Source organism: Chinchilla lanigera, unplaced genomic scaffold (genome assembly GCF_000276665.1).
Source record: "Chinchilla lanigera isolate Chin_1 unplaced genomic scaffold, ChiLan1.0 scaffold00052, whole genome shotgun sequence".
In the NCBI taxonomy this organism is placed as follows: domain Eukaryota; kingdom Metazoa; phylum Chordata; class Mammalia; order Rodentia; family Chinchillidae; genus Chinchilla; species Chinchilla lanigera.
The window spans coordinates 5,154,087-5,175,594 of NW_004955453.1; the positions used below are offsets into that span (position 1 = coordinate 5,154,087).

A 21,508-nucleotide genomic window follows, 5' to 3' on the forward strand; every position below is an offset into this window, starting at 1 on the left:
GATAGCCAGTTTTCCCAGTACCCTTGAAAGGCTATTTTTCCTCCAGTTGTGTGGCAGTCCTCAAAAATTTTTCATAGTAAATAAACTTGTAGTCTGGGGAAGAGAGTGAGCTGTAAAAGATATTAGAAGGAAGGGTTCTGGAAGGGCTTTGAACTGGTATAAGTGTTCGTTTTATGAATTTTTGTTCATCATGTGCTTGTGCTTGTTTAAAAATATGATAGTTGTACTCTTGTTGATTTGAATGTGAATTTGACTTCCCCTTCCCCATGCTTGGTTCTAGGGATTGAACCAGGGCTTCTCTCAAGGCTAAGTATGGCTTTTAATTTTTTAACAATCATTTTATGCAGCTGAAGAGAATTTAATATTAAAAAGCTAAGAAACAGTGTTACTTATACTTTTGTGCAACCACTTCTAGCTCTTTTTTTTTTTTTTTTTTTAATGTCCTTTTGAGACAGGGTCTCACTATGCAGTTCAGGCTGGCCTTGAGCTCACTTTGTAGCCCAGGCTGGTCTCGAACTTGCATCTCCCTGCCTCAGCCTCCCTAGTGCTGGGATTATAGGCGTGCGCCACCACACCTGGCTGTAGCTCATTTTTGCTTTATGTATATGTACATGAGAAGGTCCAGAGCCAGGTTTACACAAAGGCATTTGGTACGATTATTTACCCACTTGGGGTAGTTTGATTTTGTTTTCAGTATATTCTTTTTTTATGTCTTATCCACATGGGGTGAAATGATTAGCTCATGAGTACTTTAGATTTAGACAGTTCCTGAAATAAGTCTTATAGTGCTTTTTAAGTGAAGCTATTTTGTTTTGCTGGAATGCAATGGTGTAATAGGTGTTCAGCTCCACTACAGTGCATTTGGTGAAGTGTTAAATTAATTCTATGTCCTCGGAAGTTTACTGCTGGGTGGTAGCACCTTGTATTCTCAGAAGACTTTGCCTAACATCTTGTAAAGTATGAGGAGGGGATTCTTTTACGCTGAGGGATTTTAAAAAGAGAACTGTGGTAAGGTATATAGTGTCACCAGCCACTTCTCAGGTGGAGGGCAGAATATTGAATCTTCACCTCTATTCTTTTTTTTTTTTTTTTTGTCGTTTTGAGATGATAACAATTTGTATTTTAGTGCTTGTTAAAAGATTTTTATTATGGAAGATTTCAAACATGCCAAAATACAATTGTATCATGAACATCACTGTACCTTAGACCCAGCACAGTGCTGTCAACTCACAGCCACACTTGCCTTTCAGCCATTCTCTTGCCCCTCTCCACCTCAATTATTTTGAAATTTTAGTTACTTGCTCTGTAAATATTTTAGTCTGCTTTTCTTAAAGTTGAGAACTCTTTAAAGACAAAAGCTAATGCTGTGATCCCATGATAAAATAGACAGTTCCTTAATATCTGGAAATATCCTATCAGTGTTCAGATTTCCTCAGTGTTTGTGCTTGTATTTTGTTGGTGTGTGTTTTTTTTTGGTTTGTATTTTTGAGACCGGGTCTCACTCTAAAGTCCAGGCTGGTCTTGAACTCACGCAGGCTGGCCTTGAATTTATGGCAATCCTCCTGCCTCAGCGTCCCAAGTGGGGGGATTACATTGGTGTGTCTTCTAAAACTTTGTATGCAGGTTCTTTTTTTTTTTTTTTTCCTGTCCGTGCTGTTAGTAATTTTTCTTTTTCTTTCTTTCTTTTTTTTTATTCTGGGAATTGAACTCAGGACCTTGCCCTTGCCAGCAGCATAGTATTTTCTGAGTGTTTTTCTTTCAATTAGTTTTTGTAACTTAGTGAAACATAGCTGTTATGTACATTTCACAGGTGAGGAAACTAGACATAGTTAGGAAATTTCTCCAAAGTAATATAGTTAAAAATGGGGGAGCATTGTTGGCATTTAGGTGCAGTTTCCCACCTTTTTCTGTACATATAAAGACAAAACTTACCCCCCCTCCTTCTCATCCGTTAGGCCTCAGTTTAAAAAGACCCAAAAGTAGCCCCCACCCCTTGCCCCCTCATTGTTTATTCTATTTTTCTCCTGTTCTGTCCTTCCTGGCACAAAGTGTGCAGTGTTTATTTCTGTCTCACCAATTGTGTATAAGCTCTGTTGTAGCCAAAATTACCGATAGCTATTAGATAGGCCTTCGGATGTTGAAGGGATTAGCAGTGTTCTACCGTGGATAGCAGCACAGTATGTGTGTTTGGCTCTCTTTGTTTTTAAGTTCCTGTCAGTGTACTTACTAACTATTCCCTTATGGAGAACATTTGGACCTTCTGTAGTTCCTGTGTGACATACTGCAGGGGGCATCTCAATCACATAATCCCTGCTTGTTTATGTCAATATCTGAGAGTCCTTTAAAAATTACAAAGGAATGTAATCATACCAAAACAGTGGTGTAAACCTGGGTCAGTTCTCAAACCAAGCAGGTATCAGAATAATTATTCCAAGTTTTAAAAAATAGTTTTTTAAAAACTACTTTAAACTTAGGTTTGGTAACAATTTAGCTTATTTTTCTTGACTATTGGTTGGCATATGTTCTGGCTCAATATATGAGCAGTTACTAACTTTTAATAAAAATGTTGCTGTTTATAGAAATGTAGGATATTGGGCTTAGAGGATGGCAGTCTGGATATTTGTGTTTATTTTTTAAGTTTCAAGAAATATTTTTGAGGCTTCTTAAGTTTAGATGTAATTTCTGTGTATTTTTTTACATATGTGATCTTTTACACAATTTTGACACTGTACGTTTCACAGTGTTAAAGTTATTTCTTCCTGACATTGTGTTACATTTGTTAACTTTCTTTTCTCCTGAGCCTAACTGTGTACTTAATACTTGATTCTGGAAATTCTATAGGTGGCAATGCTGTTGCTGACAGGCTGCATACTTACTGTTTGGAAAAGACTGTGTTAGGCGTGATGATCACAATGTTGAAATGCTTTTTATGTTTGCAACAACAGGCATGGGTTTTGTAAAACAAGCTGTGTTAAAGAAATTAGTGATTTCCTTCTCAAAGGGTTCATAGCAATGACAAGAACATGTGTTGAGAGTAGTATGGAAACACTGTCTTATTTTATTTTGTCTGTATGGTGTAGAGGTCATTTACCGGGCAAAACAATTAGGTTTTGTTTTGTTTGTCCCCAGGGAGCACCTGGCTTTAATCTACAAGTTATGTGGCATTTTATTTCAGTAACAGTGATTCTTGTTTGTTTACTTTTGGTGATGGTACTTGGGATTGAACTCCAGGACCACTGAGCTGTTGCTCCTCTCCCCTTTCATTGGAGAGGAGGTTTTAATGGCCTTCAATTTGTGCTCCTCGTGCTGCAGCCTCTTGAGTAGCTGGGACTGGAGGTGCACCACTACCATGCCCAGCTTCAGTAATAGTAATTTTTGCTCAGAAGCCATCAGTCTATCCCCTGGGTAAGGGAGACATTTACAAGTCATTTCCCCTGCCTTAGTAGCTGTTTCCTTTTCATAGTCATGGCTATTAAATAAGTGGCATTATTAGGTCTTTATTAGAAAGAATTTTTAAAGTAATTTATTTAAGAAAAGCTGATATAAATGTTTTAATTGTATAAAATGTGTTTTAGAGTATGCACTCTCAAACCCACTTTCCTTTTCATTCCTGGATAGACATAATATTACATCTTTAAGAGGATGTACTAAAAATGATAGGATAAGCTGACCTACTACCCCCACTGACTGGCTAATTAGGGTAGCCAGCAGGATTGCAGACCTGGAAAAGCTGGGTTTTGCCATTTCTTGGCATATGCGGTAAAAGTTGCTGACTCTAATTTTGAGATCTGAAGTACAAAAAAACTTACAATGTAGTTAGTATTCTGAAGAGTATATAAACTGTATGAGCTAAGACAGGCTTTATATTTAGGAATGAGTGAAGTAGTTGGGCACTGTTAGTCTATGTCAGTGGTGGTGAACTTGTGGCATGTGTGCCACAGTCAGGTATTTGTTATTGAAAGCTCTAAAAGATTCGCCATTACTGGTCTGTGTGATCGTTATTACAGTGTTCCACAACATAGACTTGGTCTGTTTGAAACTGCTTCTCAGAGGTTACTACTAGGCACAGGTAAAGTAAGAAGTAGGGCATATACTTCCTTGCTTATGTGGTGTCATTGACTTGTGCCTGAGATTGATGTACTTCTCATCCAAAGCCATGCTGGTTTTTGTACTGGTGATTGACCTAGGACAGTGATGGCAAACCATTTAGAACCTTCGCTGATACAAACAGCCTACTGTGGCATGTGTGCCATAGGTTCACTACCACTGACCTAGTGCCTTGCTTTGAGCCACCCTCTCTCACATTGTTAATTATGAGACAGAGTCTCAGTAAGTTGCCTGGATTGGACTCAGATTTGTGACCTTCCCTTAGCTCACAGAGGGTTGGTATTATGGTGTGTACCACCATGACTGGCCAAAGTGTATGTTCTGAATTCTCCTCACATCCTCTCCTCTGCCAAGGATCTTTTTTAAAAAGTAAACTAAACCCCACCCCAAACCCTCTGTCTTACATACAACTACTAAAAGTAGTGACTATATTTTTGTGTTATCTCCTTCTTAAATCAAAGGGGAAAAAAAATAAACAGTCCCAAATGGTTTTATAGACATCTTTTACTGGTTTTCCTCGAATTTCCTTTCCCATTCACAGCAGTGGACCTAATGATCCCTGCCCCTTTTCCACATTCATTTATTTAATTGTACTTAATAGACTCTCATGGAAGTGGGTGATGTCACTCAGCAGTACAAGGCCCTAGTTTCCATCCCCACACTGCAGAGAGGAAAATAAAAGGCATGTATTAAATAACAGCTATCATGTTTGGTAAGGTTGGGTAAGAGCCATATATATATATATTGTATGTAACACTTAACTATAAAATTAATAAGCTGTAATTTAATGTAGAAAGAAATTTAGATGAAAGTAAGGTCTTTGCAGGTCTTAACTGGAATTATTAAGTAGCAGAGCCAGGATTTGAGTCTAGTAGGGACATACAGAACAAGCAGTAAGTTTGTGAGCAAGGGTTTTGTAAGTTTCAGCATCCCTCCTCCCTTCTAGCAGAAGCTTAAAGGTTATTTATTGATACCCATTGTAAAGACAGGCTTATTTTAAATCCTGGGCAGTCTTATTAAGCTGGAATGATTTCTGTTACAAGCAAGGGTGACTTTTATTCTGTTTATTGTAGCAGAGTTTTAAAATTTATATTGCCCTTTTTGTGCTTAACTTACCATACTTTCTTGTGAAGACCTACTCATTTCCTTCTTGATCAAGTGCATAGTTCAGATTTATATCACTGGATGTCATTTCTGGTTTGTAATCTATAGATGTGCACTTGTTGCATTGAGTTGTCTAATTTTACAACACTTCGGTTTCCTTATTTGTAAAATAGAAATAATGCTGTAGTTTGTATTGCTCATTGGCACATTTAAATTGTGTTTGTGTTGAGAGACAGGGTCTCATTATGTAGTTCAGACTGGCCTTGAATTCACTGTATAGCCCAGGCTGCCTTCAACTCATGGTGATTCTTCTGCTTCAGCCTCCTAACAGCTGAAATTTACAGTTGTGTGCCACTGTGCCTGGCTACTTGTAACTTTTACTCTTTGAATAAACAAATTAGCAAAACACAGTGCAAATTATTTGTTATTGTTATTATTAATTTCTGGTTCATAATGTGAAGCCACACCAGATCTCTTTGAGAATTCCACATCTGAATAGAATGCATAAGAACTGGGTGTGGGGCACAATGGACAGATGAGATTCATTCTTAAGTTTGGGTTCTAAAAGTTGAAAAGTCTATGGTGCAGGTAGGCAGGTGCTGTACATTGCGCTACATCTTCATACCTTTATGTTACTCTCTTTTTTACTGCCAGAGAATTCTGATTCCAAAGTATCTAGCCTCTTTAAGGAGTAATTTATGATATAAAAGCAGTAGCACTTTGATAAGCAAGCATTTTTTACTTGGTGTTCTTTTTTTTTTATTTGGAGAGGAGTTGAGATAGGATTTCGCTATGTAGTTCAAGCTGGCCTTGACCTCATTATGTAGCCCAGGCTGGCTTCAAACTCTCCACAAGCCTCCTGCCTCTGCATCCTGAGTGCTGGGATTATAGGCCTGCGCCACCATGCCCGGCTCTGCTTGCTAGAATTATGTACAGATTGACTTTCGGCTGATCATGGTGCTGGCTGACAAGCTATGAAAATGTATGAAGGTTTCTTGGTGACTATAGGTCAAAATAACTAGTGTGACTTAACAGTCCTTTGAATGACTTAACACCCCATGTCATACAGTAGGTGTTAAAGAGCAGAAAGCAGGCAGGCGAGACCACCAGCCCTACTTAATAGTGGAATGCTTCGCTTTCCAGAGTGCAGGCAGCAGTGTTCTACTGTTCTCTTGTATTTGTACTGTTTATAGAATCCAGGTAAAATGACATTGAGGTGATAATTTGAAGAAATAAAATTGAAAAAAATTGGCCTTTAATTCTTTAATTTGATATAATTGTTCCTCCTCCCCTTTTGGTAGCATAGTTGTTCTTAGTGCAGTACAGCCAGGAGAGCTCTTTTCAAATACATTTTCTATTTCTTATACTCATAAAATCAGAATCTCAAAAGAGTAGGGCCAGGCATTGATATTTTAACAAAGCTTCTCAGCTGATTGTGATGTTTACCCTGATTGTGATGTTTAAAATAGCAGCAAGAATTTTCTTTATAGCAAAAATTCACTTTTGAAACTATTTTGCTAGAAATTGACTTATATTAATGGTGACTTTTATGATCAAGTTTCCATCAATGTTACATTTTAACACAAATATTTTTTAAAATAAGTGTTTTTAGTAATATTGTACTGTGTCCTTGCTATAAGATCAGAACTGTGTTAAATTGTTTACATAGATTTTCTCATTGAATGGAGGCTTAAGAAAAATTGTGAAAGATTGGATTTATCCAAGGTGTAATTCTATGATTATGATATTGGCTTTTTAAAAAATCAGTTAAGCTGGTTTTCTGAGTATCAGCATTTTATCTGTATAAGAATTAATTTTTGTCTTTATGAGAACAAGGTTTCACTATGTAGTTCAGGCTGGCTTGAACTCCCTTTGTAACCCAGGCTGCCCTTGAAGTTGCAGTGATCTTCCTGCCTCATCCTCCCTAGTGCTGGGATTGCAGGCATGCACCACCACATCTAGCTGATAATTAAATCTTATAGAAAATTTGTTAATTAACATCTGTTTTGAGCTAAATTCTTCACAACTTCACAATTTCTTGTTCGTGATAACTCTGTAAGACAGGTAATATACACTGATAATTTATAGAAGAGGTAAATGACATCTAGAGATTCATTTGTTCCGGGTTATGGCCAACAGAGGTGGTATTGAAATCCAGGATGTGTGGGATCATTGCTCAGTTTATCTGCACTGTACTTTAGCTGCTTTCTCTGTATCTTCTTTCAGATTAAGTGTAGTTTCATAGTTTGTATTATGTCGTTATTTGTTCGTACCAGTACCATGAAGTAGGCACTACAGTGTTTTTAATTCTGTAGCTGAGGCATGTGAGTCTTAAAGGATGTGATTTTTTTCTTTTATACTTACTCTGACAGAACTCAAGCTAAGTTTTGTTTTTTACTTTAGGCGCAGTACTTGTTTCTGTGCAATTCTAATGATGGGGATTTCTGCACAATACTAGAAATGTGGAGACAGGCATTTTTACTTGTGATGTGTTTTCTTTGAATTGAGAATTTCTGAACTATTCCTTGAAAAGTGAAGTTATTTTATATATGGGGTTCTGGGCCATATGCCTTGAATTTGTTATATTCCCAGCGTCTTGTAACACATTCGTCAGTCGGACCTCACTGTCTAATAAGACAGTGCCCCATTCCTAAAGACTGTAAGATGAAATTGCATAAAATTTCCTCAGCGTCTTTGTTTGTGCTGTGTTTTGTCATGTACATCTAATTAGCGTTTTGTTCTGTTTCTTTTCAGTGAATGGTAGTGTCTAGAAAGGGTATGTCCCTTCAAGAGAGAGGTGCCAATGTCCAACCGGCCTAGTAACAATCCAGGGGGGTCACTGCGACGTTCACAGAGGAACACTGCCGGGGCCCAACTACAAGACGACTCGATAGGAGGAAGGTATGTATTTCTTGGTAGTTTGAAAAGAAGCTGAGGATAACAGAAAAAAATTTAGCACCTCATTGTGAGGACCAAAGTCTGAATGAGACATTGCAAATGGGTAGTTTTCCTCATGTTTGAACCAAGTAACACAAAACTGGAATTGAAAGTGACTCCTAATCTTCCCCAAATGCATTAGGCTCAAAAAATAGATAATTCTCAGTTATTGACATTATCAGAAACCTGGTGGGCGGGTTGTTAACATACGGTATCATGTTTTGTTTGCTCTTTCTCTCTACTTCTCTCATACACGTGACAACACATTTTTCAACAACTTGATGCTTAATTGGAAAGAAACTTTAAGAATTTGAGTTTTCATAGCCAGCTTTTGGGTTATTTCTCATCATTTTAACCACTTATGGAAGCTGTATGAATAGTGAGGCAGTCTGGCTTTGTTAGTGCATCAACTATCCCATCTTCGCAGTGGTCTGCTATTGGTCTTTCTGATGGCAGTGTTGCTGTGTGGGGGAGCGTGAGCTGTCAGATGCAGTCTCTTGGAAGTAAAGTCTGGTGTCTGCTTTAGCTAAGGACTGTTACTCTTTATATAAATTTCTTAACACTATTTGCAATGTTCATTTCTCTTAATTTATCAAGTATCAATGACCATGTTTAGCTTGAGGAATATATGAATAAATCCTAGTAAATTACCTGATACAACAGTTTGAGACATATCTGTGTATTTATTGTTCGGAAATTTTTTTTTTTGAGACAAGGTCTTGCTATGAAGTTCAGGCTGGCCTTGAGCTCACTTTGTAGCCCAGGCTTGTCTTGAACTCACAGTGACCCTACTTTCTCAGCCTCCCGAGTGCTGGGATTACAGGTGTGCTGTTTGGCAAATTAATTTTAGAAAAATTATTTAAGTGTCTGGGTGTACTTGATCTCTTTGGACTATAATAGTTCTGTGTGTGATTTATGCCTCTGTCATTAAATAGCTATGTCTTTTGTTAGGGTTGTCTGGCAACTTCAGTTCCGTAATACACACAATGGGGATATGAATCTCTTGGAGTTAGTAGTTACTGTACTGTGCTACACTTTCAGTACTGTATTAGTGGGTTTTTTTGTTTTTCTCCAATTTTTGAGACAGTGTCTCACTAATGATTCAGACTGGCCTTAACTTACTATGTAGCCCAGACTGGCCTCAAACTCATGGTGATCTTCGAGCCTTGACCTCCTAAACGTTGGATTTACAGACTTGCACCACCACACAGTATAGTTATATTCTAAATCTTTTTTTTTTTTTTTTTGGCTTTTTTGCATTTATGTTTTTCAAAGCAGCCACACTTCTTCATTTTATGTTGTAGAGTTTTAAACATTCTTCCCATTTATTTTGAATTGTGTCACTCATTTTATAGAATTTTAAAAATTTAGAAAAGTAATAAAAATGTCACAGTACACTTAAAGTGGTTACTGTTTGACATGGGCGTATCTCTTGTTGTCTTTTTAATTGCATATATATGTGTATGTGTATATATCTATATCTCTTTATCTATCTATATATGAATATATGAATGTAAGTACCTAATACCTTTGATAATGGATGCAGTTTTGTGTATGTTAACTTTGAAACAACCTGGATGCTTACACATGACATGAAACATTTTGGGCTCTCTCAGTGTATTGCTGCTAAAATCCATACTGGTGGTTTGGCGCTGTCGTTTCTGTATATCAGTGTTACATAGAATTAAAAGAATTTTTCTTGCATTATATGTTTAAAAAATTGAATTGGAAATAAGTGGAAGTGGTTTAATTCAGGTGATTAAGATGTGTTGGCTTAAAAAACTTGATAAAGTTATGGTAATTTTGGAACTCAGTTAGCTTTGCAGAAGGGCAAATCTTGCCATAATGTGTTTTAAGCCAGTTAGATGTTCAATTGTGAAGGAAAAGAAAAAAAAAAATTTAAATGTATTTGGAAAGGTAGAAAGAATGCCAAAGACTATGGAGACAAAGTGGGAGAGTTTCGTAGCTTTACTTAACCCGCTAAGTAATGTAAGCCAATTTTAATTTTTACAAATCTCACCTTACATGTCTCTCCAGAATTTTTTTTCTATGCAAAAGAAGGCTTGTTTACTTTTTTAAAAGGCTTTGCATTTGTTGTTTTTTAGGCTTTGCATTTTTATCATTTCGGGTACTAAAAATTGGTTGAAGCAGGACTTTTAAAGTCTTTGAGTTCAACTGTGTGATCATAACACAGTTTATATGGATTTTCTTCAGTTTTCAGAGTATGGGTAAATGTAATTATGATCAGAACATAGAATTTAAGCCAAAAACACCTTAACATTTTAAGACTGCAAATTAGAAGACAGTGGCTAAGCTGAATGTCATTATCCACTTCTTACTTTGGTGAGAGAGGAGTTTTGAAAGTTCTCATCAAATCCCAGTCTAACTTGTAGAGCTTCTGTAGAGTGTGCTGTACTAGAAGTTATCTAGTCTATAAGAAACCTTGCCAGTTGGAATTTTAGAAATGAGAGGATTGGGATTAACTGAGAGAGAACAGTTACTGTATTTTTGTTCTTTTCGTGGTCAGCTTTCCTAAATGAAATTGTTATTTTGGCTTTTATTTCCTGAGAACAGTAAACTTGGGTATATGATGGTATTCAGAGAGATAGTAATTGAAACATTGATAGTAACAGCAGCTAGTATAATAGCGTTAGTGGGATGTTTTACATTTAAATAATTATTACACGTATTCCTTCAGTTATGATTCAGAGACACTCTGTGCCCAATATGTAATCTCTGTTACAAAGCTCTGTTTTAGAAACTAGCTATATTTTATGTAGTGGGGACTTAATTCCAGACTTGGTGACTTTAAAGACAGTGATTCTTTTCATTATGCCGTACTGTTTCCATTGCACAGACTACTTGACCCATATGATGGACTTAGAGGAGAAGATAAAATGCTTATATTTGAAGAGCATTACTTTATTCAGTTTAGCATTTGAGTCCTGGTGTCCCTCTTAGAATTTTTGGATCAGCTCACTTATAGCTATTTACTTCTAAAGCAGCATTAAGTTCCACCTTTGTGCAGCCTCCTTGCACAGACCACTGCTGCCCGTCTCCCCAAGCAAATCCACTTACCTTTTTTAGAAGAATTTGCATTCGTCCTGAAGATTTAAAAAAAAAAAAAAAAAGAATCTTTAGAACATAGTTCATCTGTCCTGGTTATTCCCTCCACTCTTTTTGAGTTGTCCTTCATTACCCTCTGTAATTGAACTCGACATCTTACTCCTCTTGTTTTTGTCTTTCCTTTTCCTTGCTGAGTTTTTGAATGTTAGCTGATCTGTTACTCTTTCTGTTCTCTTTTTCTTCTTTAGGAAATCCCTCCCTTCACTGCTTCTCTGTTGACTTGCTCTCAGGGATACTTCTAGCTTTTCCACTTCTAGCCCAGGTATTTGTAGGTCACTCCTTCCCTCTTGGCTGCGCAGTAGCATTTTCATTCTATATGCTTTCATGTGTTTTTCTCAAATGACAGTGGTAGGACTGAAATCAGTTTTTATAACAAGTTTGCTTAAGATTGCTTTACTGATAGTTTCTTCTGTATTGTTATTGTAAAACTGCATATAGAGTCTAGAAAATTGGGAAGTTTGGGAAAATTGAAGAAAATAAGATAATTTAAATCCTACCACTCAGATAACTATAGTTCGTATTTCTGTTCCATGTTCTTCACATCTTTTCTGTATGTGTACTTCCAATATAGAAACGGGAGGGATAATATAGTATAGTGACCAGTTGTTGACATTCGATGTATTTTCTGGAATTTTAATATTCTCCTATGATGAAATTTTAAATGGCTAGAGGATTTTCTTTGATATAAAAGCTGGTTATTCAAATTTGGGCCTCAATTCAAATTCAAGGCCCCCCCCCAATTTTTCACTATTAAAAATATGGTCATACTTACGTGTAAGTGAAATTCTGGTTTTATCTGATTTTAAATTACTGAAGGTGGATTTATAATCTCTAAAGGTATGAATATTTTGAAGACTTTCAATAGACTGCTAAATTGCCTTTCTGAAAGGTTCGATCAGTTTATACTTTTAATACTTTCGGAGTATGAGTGCTCATTATTTCAAGTCCTGATTAGTAGATCATACCAGTTTTGAAATAAAAGTTTGCAGGAAAAAGGTTTCTTTTGGCCAAAGTTAGCACTTCCTGGCTTTTTATAGAGTTGAAAATCTTGCCACATGTTGGCTGTTTTATGTATTTGTTTTGATTTTGGAAGTGCTTTTTCTTCATTTTTAGAGACCTATATGGAAAGCATACTAACCCATTGACTTTGATGAATACATTTTTCTAGTTTTATGTTTTGTTTTAATTTACAGAAACTTATGAAATTCTATTTATTTATTTAGGTACTAGGAATCGAACTCATGACCTCAGGCTTGCCAGGCAATCGCTTACACTGCTGAGCTATATCGCCGGCAGAAACTTATGAAATTATATGATTAAGTCTATTCTTGCTATTTTCTTTCTTTACCTTCACACCAGAAATACTTTTTTTTTCTCTGTTACTTAGAAGTAGTAAATTTTTACATTTGGCCATAATCTGTCAAATTTTTTGAATGGTGGAAGGAAATGCTTGAATCCAGTGCACCCAACCTCTTACTCCATTCAGATATTTGCCCAAAAGCTTTTGTTTGTAACTATTGATTACTTTGAAAAAAAATGTAAGAACTTACAGGTTATATAGCTGTTTATTAACACTTTCAAATGACTTTAAAATCAGCATTAATTATCTAAATAGATTTATAGCTTGCTGTGGTGGCATACACCTGGAACCCCAGCACTCTGGGAGGCTGAGGCAGGAGGATCATAAGTGTAAGCTCAACCTTAACTTCCTAAGACCCTTTATCAAACCAGAAAAATAAAAAGAGCTTGGAGATACAGCTCAGTGCAAAGGCCTTTTTTGGAGGAAAAAAATCCCAAAAAACAGTATTTCAAAGAGATGCTGCTTAGAAAAGTACCAAAGAAAATAAATATCATCCAGAAATAAGTCTGTATTGACATTTTAATTTTTATTACTCTTTGAAAAACATAGTTCGGCATGTAGCTGGTTACGCCATATGTTCATTACACGCTTTTGCCCATCTCATTATGATCTTTTGGTGATTATTTACAACCAACCACATAATTCTTTGAATGAGTGTACATTTTCAGGTTTTGAATAGTTAGATAGTTGCAGTGGAAAACCTTTTTGGTTATGCTTATGTGTTTGTATTTTAGCTATCTCTTCAAGATAGGATCCTGAAAGTGAAATGACTTTTCTTTTTTGAGACAGGATCTCACTTCGTGTAATTCAGGCTGGCCCTGAACTCACTGTGTAGCCCAGGCTGGCCTTGAACTTGTGGCAGTCCTCCTGCCTCAGTCTCAGAGTGTTGGAATTACAGGTGTGTGCCACCACACCTGGCTAAAATGGCTTTTTTTATGTGCATTTTTTATGGTCAGCTTGTTTCATGTGACATTTTTTTCTTTAATTTGTATGATCACCATTAAGAGAAAGTGTGTTTGTATTTATTGTTGGGCTTATGTTATCTCCATTTTGTGTTTTTCTCCTAATCTGATAAGGAAAAAAACCATCATTACTCTTGTTTTATTGACATTTCCCCGGTAATATAGGTAAACATTGAAAAAGTGCTTTTAAAGAGTGGAACTGGCTGAGAATACTTTTGATGTAAATGTACTAATATCTTTGTATATGTTATTTATCTCGCTTTGACAACTGTACAAGACAATTGGGCTTTCATTTTGTTTAGCTGATATTTATTGGTTTGTTGTGTAAAAACTACAGTCCTCGTCCTATAAAGCAGTCCTAAAAGAGTTGGCAGGATAACAATTACACGCTACAGTGACACAAACCTTGTTGGAAATGTTGGTTTGAACCCTGTAATGAAGTAGGGAAGTGTAGTTTTAGGAGATTTGAAAAGGAAGACATTCATGACAGCTTTACATTTATGTTTTGGTTCATTTCCTATTTTAGGAATATGGAATCCATATTTTAATATACTGCAATTTGCTATTTTCACTAGCTTTATGATCGGCATTTTTTAAGTTAACACCTGTTAGCGAAATTATATTATTCATTTTAATGCTTATAATTTTGCATTATGTGGATGTAAATATTAATGTAACTCCTCTGCATACATACCTTTTTTTCTTCAGTTTTGCTTTGCTAGGGATTTGGCCTGAGGGAATGCTGAGCTACATCCTGGGCCCTTTTTAAAATTTTTATTTTGAGACAGAATCTTGCCAAGTTGGTTCATCAGGCTGGCCTCAGACTTGCAGTTCTACTTCCCAAGTTGGTGGGTTCACAGGCTGTGCCCCCATAGCTGGCAGAAAGTTGGCTTAATGAGGTTATAAGGCTTGCTGGTGGTCAGACAGCCACAGAGTAGCGCTGCTGGGATGTGAACCCACTTAGCTTGACTTCAGGGCTATAGCCATGGGCCAGTTACTCCTTTTGATGATAGTTTGGCTTTTCGTTTTCCCTATAGCAAATAATGTTGCACTGAATATCCTGTTGCCATTGTAAACTTATTAGTACGGTATGTCTGTAAGCTAGGTTATCACAAGTAGAAATTTCTAGGACAAAGAGTATATTTTAAATAGAAAATTGTGATATATAGTACTACTTGCCTTACTTGCATATAATTAATTATATGGTGATTATACTGTGATTGTTAGTTTTTCTTTTAATATTTTAAATATTTGTATTTTCTAATTTTTTAATATTATAAAGAAAATTGGGATGAGATATTCTTACATTGGAATTAGAGCATTGGTGAAATAGCAAAGCCACCCCTGACTGATTTAGGACAGGCTGCCATCAATTTAATTTCCCTTAAACTTTAATTAAAAAAATACTGTACTAAAATATGTATATAGTATGTTTTATGTAATGTCGAATACCAAACTTAATTAAAATTTTTTAGTTTCAGAGAGATCAAAACTTGATAATTTTTAGCATATCCCTGGTAAGTTGAAGTAATTACTTTTTATATCTTATAATTATTTTGGAGTTTTAAAGAATTGTTTTTTGAGACAGAGTCCTATTATATAGTTTAGGCTGCTTCAACTGCTGGCCTCAAACTCATGGCTATCCTCCTGCTTCAGCCTCCTGAGTGGTAGGTGCTACCACACCCCATCTTCTTTGGTATTTTTGATCATGCCATTCTCCTTTTGAAACCCTTGCCTTTTTACCCCAAACCTCGTGTTGCTAGAATCCTAATGGTATTTTAAAGTCCCAATAAAAGAGTTTGCACTTTGATGTAGCCTGTTCTCTCTTCCAGTGTCAAAAATCCTATAGAAATTCCATAGCACTTGGGATTCCTCTTGAGTACAATTACAGAACTAGAAACATACTCAGTGTCTGGCAGCTTGTGCTTTGTTCATCTGTCATTATTAGGTATCTGCTTCGCTTTATCGTGTCTTTCTAGGCAGATTTCGCTGTCTCTGTTTATACATCCTTATGTTTTTCCCCTGTGCTTTTTAAAGGCTTAACTTAGCATAGTTAACATAGTCTTAAGTCATCTTTTTTTTTGACTTTCTAAAGACATTGTACCATTTTCATGGGTTGGGGAGACTTGATAATCTTGACTGTCACGTTGTCTTGCAATAGTATTCCTCTTCTGTGGAATAGTCTCCCCTTGTGTTTTTGTTTTTGAGACAGGTTCTCACTCCGTAATTTAGGCTGGCCTTGAACTTGGTATGTAGCCCAGGCTGGCCTTGAACTTAGGACAATCCTCCTGCACCATCCTCCTGAGCCCTGAGATTACAGGCCTGCACCACCATGCCCAGCTCCCATAATTTTGAATGGTAGTTATTTCCTTTCCAACATGGTCCCTGTCTCATCCAGGCTTGTCATTGCTTAGCCTTGAATAAATCTGGGAGGATGCATATTACCTTCTCTTTCTGAGCACAGTGATGTGATTGCTATGGTTTCATGATCTAAACAATTCCAAGCTTTAGCCTTTTGCTTTCTGGTGGCAAAGGTGGGAAGGTGTGACCCTGAAGCTGCTAACATTCACGTTTGCTTCCTTCCAGAAGAAGCTAGGGCACGCAGAGAAAAACAGATGTTACAGAGCCTGTGTATATTAAAGTTCTGACAGGTTTCAGTTATATAGGCGTTCGTGTGTGTGTGCATGCATGTGTGTGTGTTGCTAGAGATTGAACTCTGGGCTTTGCTCATGCTAGGCAGGCTGTGTACCCCTGAGCTATGTTCCAGCTGCCCTTAGAGTTCTAGGGCCTCTTACCTTCTCTAGTCTCTATTAGTCCACTGATAATTTTTTGTTGTTGTTGTTGTTTTGTTTTGTTTTTGAGACAGGGTCCTTCTCTGTCTGGGCTGGCCTTGAACTCACTATGTAGCCCAGGCTGGCCTTGAACTTGGCAGCAATCCTACTGCCTCAGCCTCCCGAGTGCTGGGATTACAGGCTTGCACCACCACACCTAGCTTGCCACTGGTATTTTGCTTCTGGAGATATGCATGTGTTTTTTTACTACGCCATTTTGGCACTTTCAGCCTTGCCTTGCAGTTAAATGTACGGTCAGTTAAAAATTGTATTCGTTCATTTGTATGGTACTAGTAAGTCCTGGACCACATAGTAGTTACAGAAATAAGAGCAGAGTCACCTTTGACACAGGCAGCTCCAACCCAGTAGGAGAAATGGGTGTTGAGGATGGTTAATAGAATCAGCCCGCTGAAGAACTTTTTCTGGCAGTGTTCCTTGATCTGGGCTCTGAAGGCTGAAGCAGATGGCACTGGTCAGCTGTGTTTGTCTTTACTTGATGTGGACTCATTGGTTACTTCTAAAGTTTGGATTTTATTTGGTACTTTTCTGCATCAGTTGCTACTTCACTCCTAAGTAATAGCTGTTCAACAACTACTAGTGTGGGTTAGAAATCAGGAGACTTGTTTTCTTGGCATTTCTACCCACAGAAATGTGATTTTATTTATTTATTGAAAAGATGATGTGATTGACTGGAGTAAAGGCAGGATCAAAATAAGGCAGTGTAAATGGGCTGTGTATCAAGGGAGCAAGATTATATTATACCTGGTTGGCTAAAGGCCCTTCTCAGTGTCTGAGCAGATATTTGGATACCTTGGTGTGTTACCAGTTACCTTGCCATAGCTGGCAGGTATATTAAATTATCCTCTTGTTCTCTAAAATGTCCTCCTAGAAATGATTCATTTCTGCTCACATTCTTTTGACCAAAGCAAGTCATGTGGTTGCATATAACTTCTGTTTTGACAAGTAGCGTCCTACCATGTGTCAGGAAAGAGGAGAGATAGAATACTTATGATATAGCTATCAAAGTTTTTAAGTAGTAGTTTGCATTCTTTGTGTAGATGTGGTAGTTTGTTTCTTTGAATTCTACTTAGTGAAACAGCAATGGGTACTGTGTGTGTGTGTGTGTCTGTGTCTGTGTTTAACTAGTTCAAGTGGCTTCTGCATTTTATATTCTTTGTTTTGCTTGATTTTTTTTGTTCTTCCTGTCTCTTCTTTTATCCTGCCCTTTGCTCAATGAGCTAAGAGTTCAAGCTTCATCTTGTTTGGGGGCTAATGTTATGGGAAGGCATGAAGTTATGTGAAAATAACTTCAGTGCCTTCTATGACTGAACTTGAATCTCTTAAAAACAACTTATTCTAGAATTGGGTGGAAAACTCATAGCCTACTCCTTTCAGTAGTAATAAGACTCATTGCTGTTATTATGCAGCCAGGAGTTTTAGCTGAAGCACTTTGTATGCATAAACTCCTCCAATTTCAGCCCTCTGTTTTTTTTTTTTTTTTTTTTTTTTTAAAGATAAAAAAGGAGGAAAACATTAACAGACAGACAACCTTTTACAAAATAGCAAAAGAACAGTACAGACAATACAGAGTTAACAAACAAAAGTGGTAGGAAATTAACAATGCTTGTTGTATTACGTATTGATATCTTCAAAGTGGTTTCTCATTAAAACAAATAGAGACATGCAATATTGATCAATCAGGGACTCATTAACAGTTTCTTTCAGCAAAGAAATAGGAGACAGTACATCAACTATGTTAATTAACTATCCTGTATATACATACATACAAAATTTCTCCTTCTTTCCCTTCTCTTTTCCCACATCCCAGTTGCCCTTTACCCTTGAGTGTTTTCCTATCATTTCACAATGTCTATCATACCTCCGAGTTTATATTAACTCTTTCAGGTTTTACACTAGTGAGACAATGCGGTGCTTGCACATGTAGGTCTGATTTATTTCACTTATGAGTTGTAACCATTTACCTATAAAAGCCACAAGTTTATCTTTCTTTATAGCTGAATAATATTCCATTATATAAAAGTACCTCGATTTTCTTATCCAGTCCTCAGTGGATGGACATTTGGGTTGCTTCCACAACTTGGCAATTACAAATTGTGCTGCTGTGAACATAGGTGCACATATATCGCTGTGATATGATGTTTTTAGATCTTCTGGGAAAATAGCCAGAAGGGGAATAGCTGGGTTGAATGGGACCTCTAGACCTAGTTTGCTGAGGCATCTCCATACTGATTTCCACAGTGGTTTCACCAGTCTACATTCCCACCAGCAGTGGAGAAGAGTTCTATTTCTCCACAGCCTCGCCAGCATTTGTTATTGGTTGATTTCTTAATGCTAGCCATTCTTACTGGGGTGAGATGAAACCTCAGTGTTGTTTTAATTTGCGTTTCTCAAATGACTAATGATGTTGAACATTTTCTCATGTATTTGTTCACCATTTGTATTTCATTGTCTGAGAAGTGTGTATTCATCTCAGCTGCCCATTTTTGGATTGGGTCTTTGATCAGCCCTCTGGTGATAGTATTGAGGAGCCACTTCTGTCCCTTCCAGCCTTGGGGCTGGGACACAAGATTTACAGTGTTGTGTTAAACATTGGCACGGTTTCCTTGGTCTGTGGAGGAATGGAGATGAGACCACTTTCTCTAGTTGTAAGTTAACGTTTAATTCTTCATAGTACCCAGTTAAGGTCTTTCTTGGGGCTACAAAGTAATATCTTACATATTTAAAAATTTTCTTGGCAGTACATACTGCTTGTCTCAGTCATCAAGTGTGAAATTGAACCTAGAAGTCACATCATAAACATACTAGGAACCTATCTAATGTTGTGAGCTCTTACAGATTATTTCATATCCTCTGTGGAAGATTTGCTGTCATTCTTACACTGTTCCATATTCAGAATGCTTCCCTAGAAAGTGTAAGTGTGACTGAAAAAAGGAACATACAGAAATGCTTTTTTAACTGAACAGCAAGCTTTTCGTCACATTTGGAAGGCTGTTTTCTTGTAATACATAAAGCAGAAGCAAAAGTGGTCCGCTTCAGTGGATTTTTAAAGAATTAGTAGATTTTTGTTATATAGCTTCTCCAGACCCTTAGGCCATAATATGTGAACGAATGTTTGGGGCCAGAAGTATCAGAATGGGTTGGAAAGACTTGATAGCTGTGACTGTACATCTTTTACTTTGACCGCTTTTCAGTCTCACCTTTCTTGTCTAGGGCTATGTGTGGTAAGCTTCCCTTCCTACATTCTGAGAAAGGGACTAAGACCTGCCTTGGGTGCCTCTTAAGACTAAGTTAGAGAATATAATGTCAACTTCATACAGTGCTTAGGGCATAATCAGTACCTTAATATTTATCCTGTGGTGATCTAGGTAAATCTTTACCCAGGCATTTATAAAAGTCATTGTAGTTCATGAGGTGCTGAGTGCTACATCACTTGTCTGTCACCACTCACCTTTTGATTGTCTTGGTGTTTTCCCCCCTCCCCTAACTACTTTGTGAATATGGGAGTTAAATTAAGTTGAGGTGTAAAGTTCTAGCTGTTTGGGGGATATCTTTGCTCTTCTGGTTTTCGTTCCATCTGTCTGCCTTTTCTCTTTCTACAATAACGTAGTATAGTTTACTCATCCATACTCAGCATATGCATGCCCACATTATTAAACATACGTAGTTGTTGTTTTTGTCTGTTTGTTTCTTGGCCCATCAGTCTCTTGCTATAAATCCTCATTAAGTACGAAACCTAGGGCCTTCTCCAAGGGAGAGAAAACTCTTCCTTACTGGGCTTGTCCTGTTATTCCATCCTTGTTTGCTAATGGATCTTTGTGCTTAAGGGTAGTTTGCAGCATTTTCCAGGTGCCCTGTGGGTTTCGTAATTTCCTGCCCCTACTTTTGGCTGTGTTCTGCTTTTGCTTGCAATGCTCTTTTTAGCAGTTTTTCATCCTTTAGGGACAGTTTTTAAAGCCCTGTGGTGTATAAAGCTGGAGCACCTGGTAGGTCACTTTTAATTCATGAGACTTGGCCTCTTTGAGGACAGGGACTAGACTAGTGATGGAGAACCTTACAGAACTTTCTGTGACACAGACAACCCACTGTGGCACATGTGCCATAGGTTTGCCACCACTGGACTAGACCATATGTTACCCTATCTCTGTGCCCTATCACCATTTGTGCCTGTTTTATAGTGAACAGATCTATCTGTTGAAACAAATAGCATATAGTCCAGTGCGTCTCAGATCTCACCAGATCCAGTGTTTCTTGTCTATAAAATGTATCATAGAATGTAAATACCATCATTATTTTCTTTTAGTGTCTTTTTTTGGGGAGGTGAGTGCTCTCATCACCTACATCCCCAGTCCCCATTGGTATTTTAAAATGGATTAAGAAATACCAAATATCTGCCTAATACAGTCTAGAATATATACTAGCACTTTACACTTTACAAAGATAAATGTAAATAAAGGAAAATAATTGGTAATGATATCTCAATAGATAAATGAATAGTACAGTGATACAAAGTGACAGTATATTCAGGTGCTTGCGTCTGTGTTTGAGTTCACTGAATGTCATGTCTACAACAGCAGACTTAAGTGCTGTAAGCAGCATGGTCTTACCCATTAAAAATGATGCATGACTCTTAGTAAAGCTGAAAAAAAGGTATATGTCAATTCACATGAATTCCTGGAAAATAATATAAAAACCCTACAAAACAAATATAAGCTAAAAAATTACAAGCATGTTTTTTGTCTGTGTTACTGTCGCATTTTCAGGTTTTTTTTTTAAAATAAGGTCTTAATGTATTATTTGAAATATATGGTTTATGGGGCAGTTCTTTATTATTTTTAACAGTTCTCTTTTGAGATGCTTGGAATTAACCCGAGGTTCTTGGCATATGCTAGGCAAATGCTCCACCGTTTAGCTACACCTCCATCTCTATATGGCTGTTTTTTACACACTGTGTGCTACCTTCTGCTTCTGGTCCTCATTTGCTGAATGCCAGTAGCACCCATACTCCCCAACAGATGTTCTTAGGGGCAGTATCATGCTATTGAGAAACATTCCTTTGCTCC

At 37.1% G+C, this 21,508-nt stretch overlaps 1 protein-coding gene across 11 annotated transcripts in view; it reads left to right on the plus strand.

Annotated features, from left to right (window-relative positions):
- Positions 1 to 21,508, plus strand: part of Trip12 (thyroid hormone receptor interactor 12) — a 139,475-nt gene that overhangs the window by 21,311 nt on the left and 96,656 nt on the right. For all 11 annotated transcript variants that reach the window (XM_005395425.2, XM_013519821.1, XM_005395429.2 and 8 more), the window contains one exon: positions 7,966 to 8,112. In XM_005395425.2, the coding sequence (XP_005395482.1) occupies positions 8,015 to 8,112 (98 nt within the window). In that variant the 5' untranslated portion in view covers positions 7,966 to 8,014. The remainder of the gene's footprint in view (positions 1 to 7,965; positions 8,113 to 21,508) is intronic.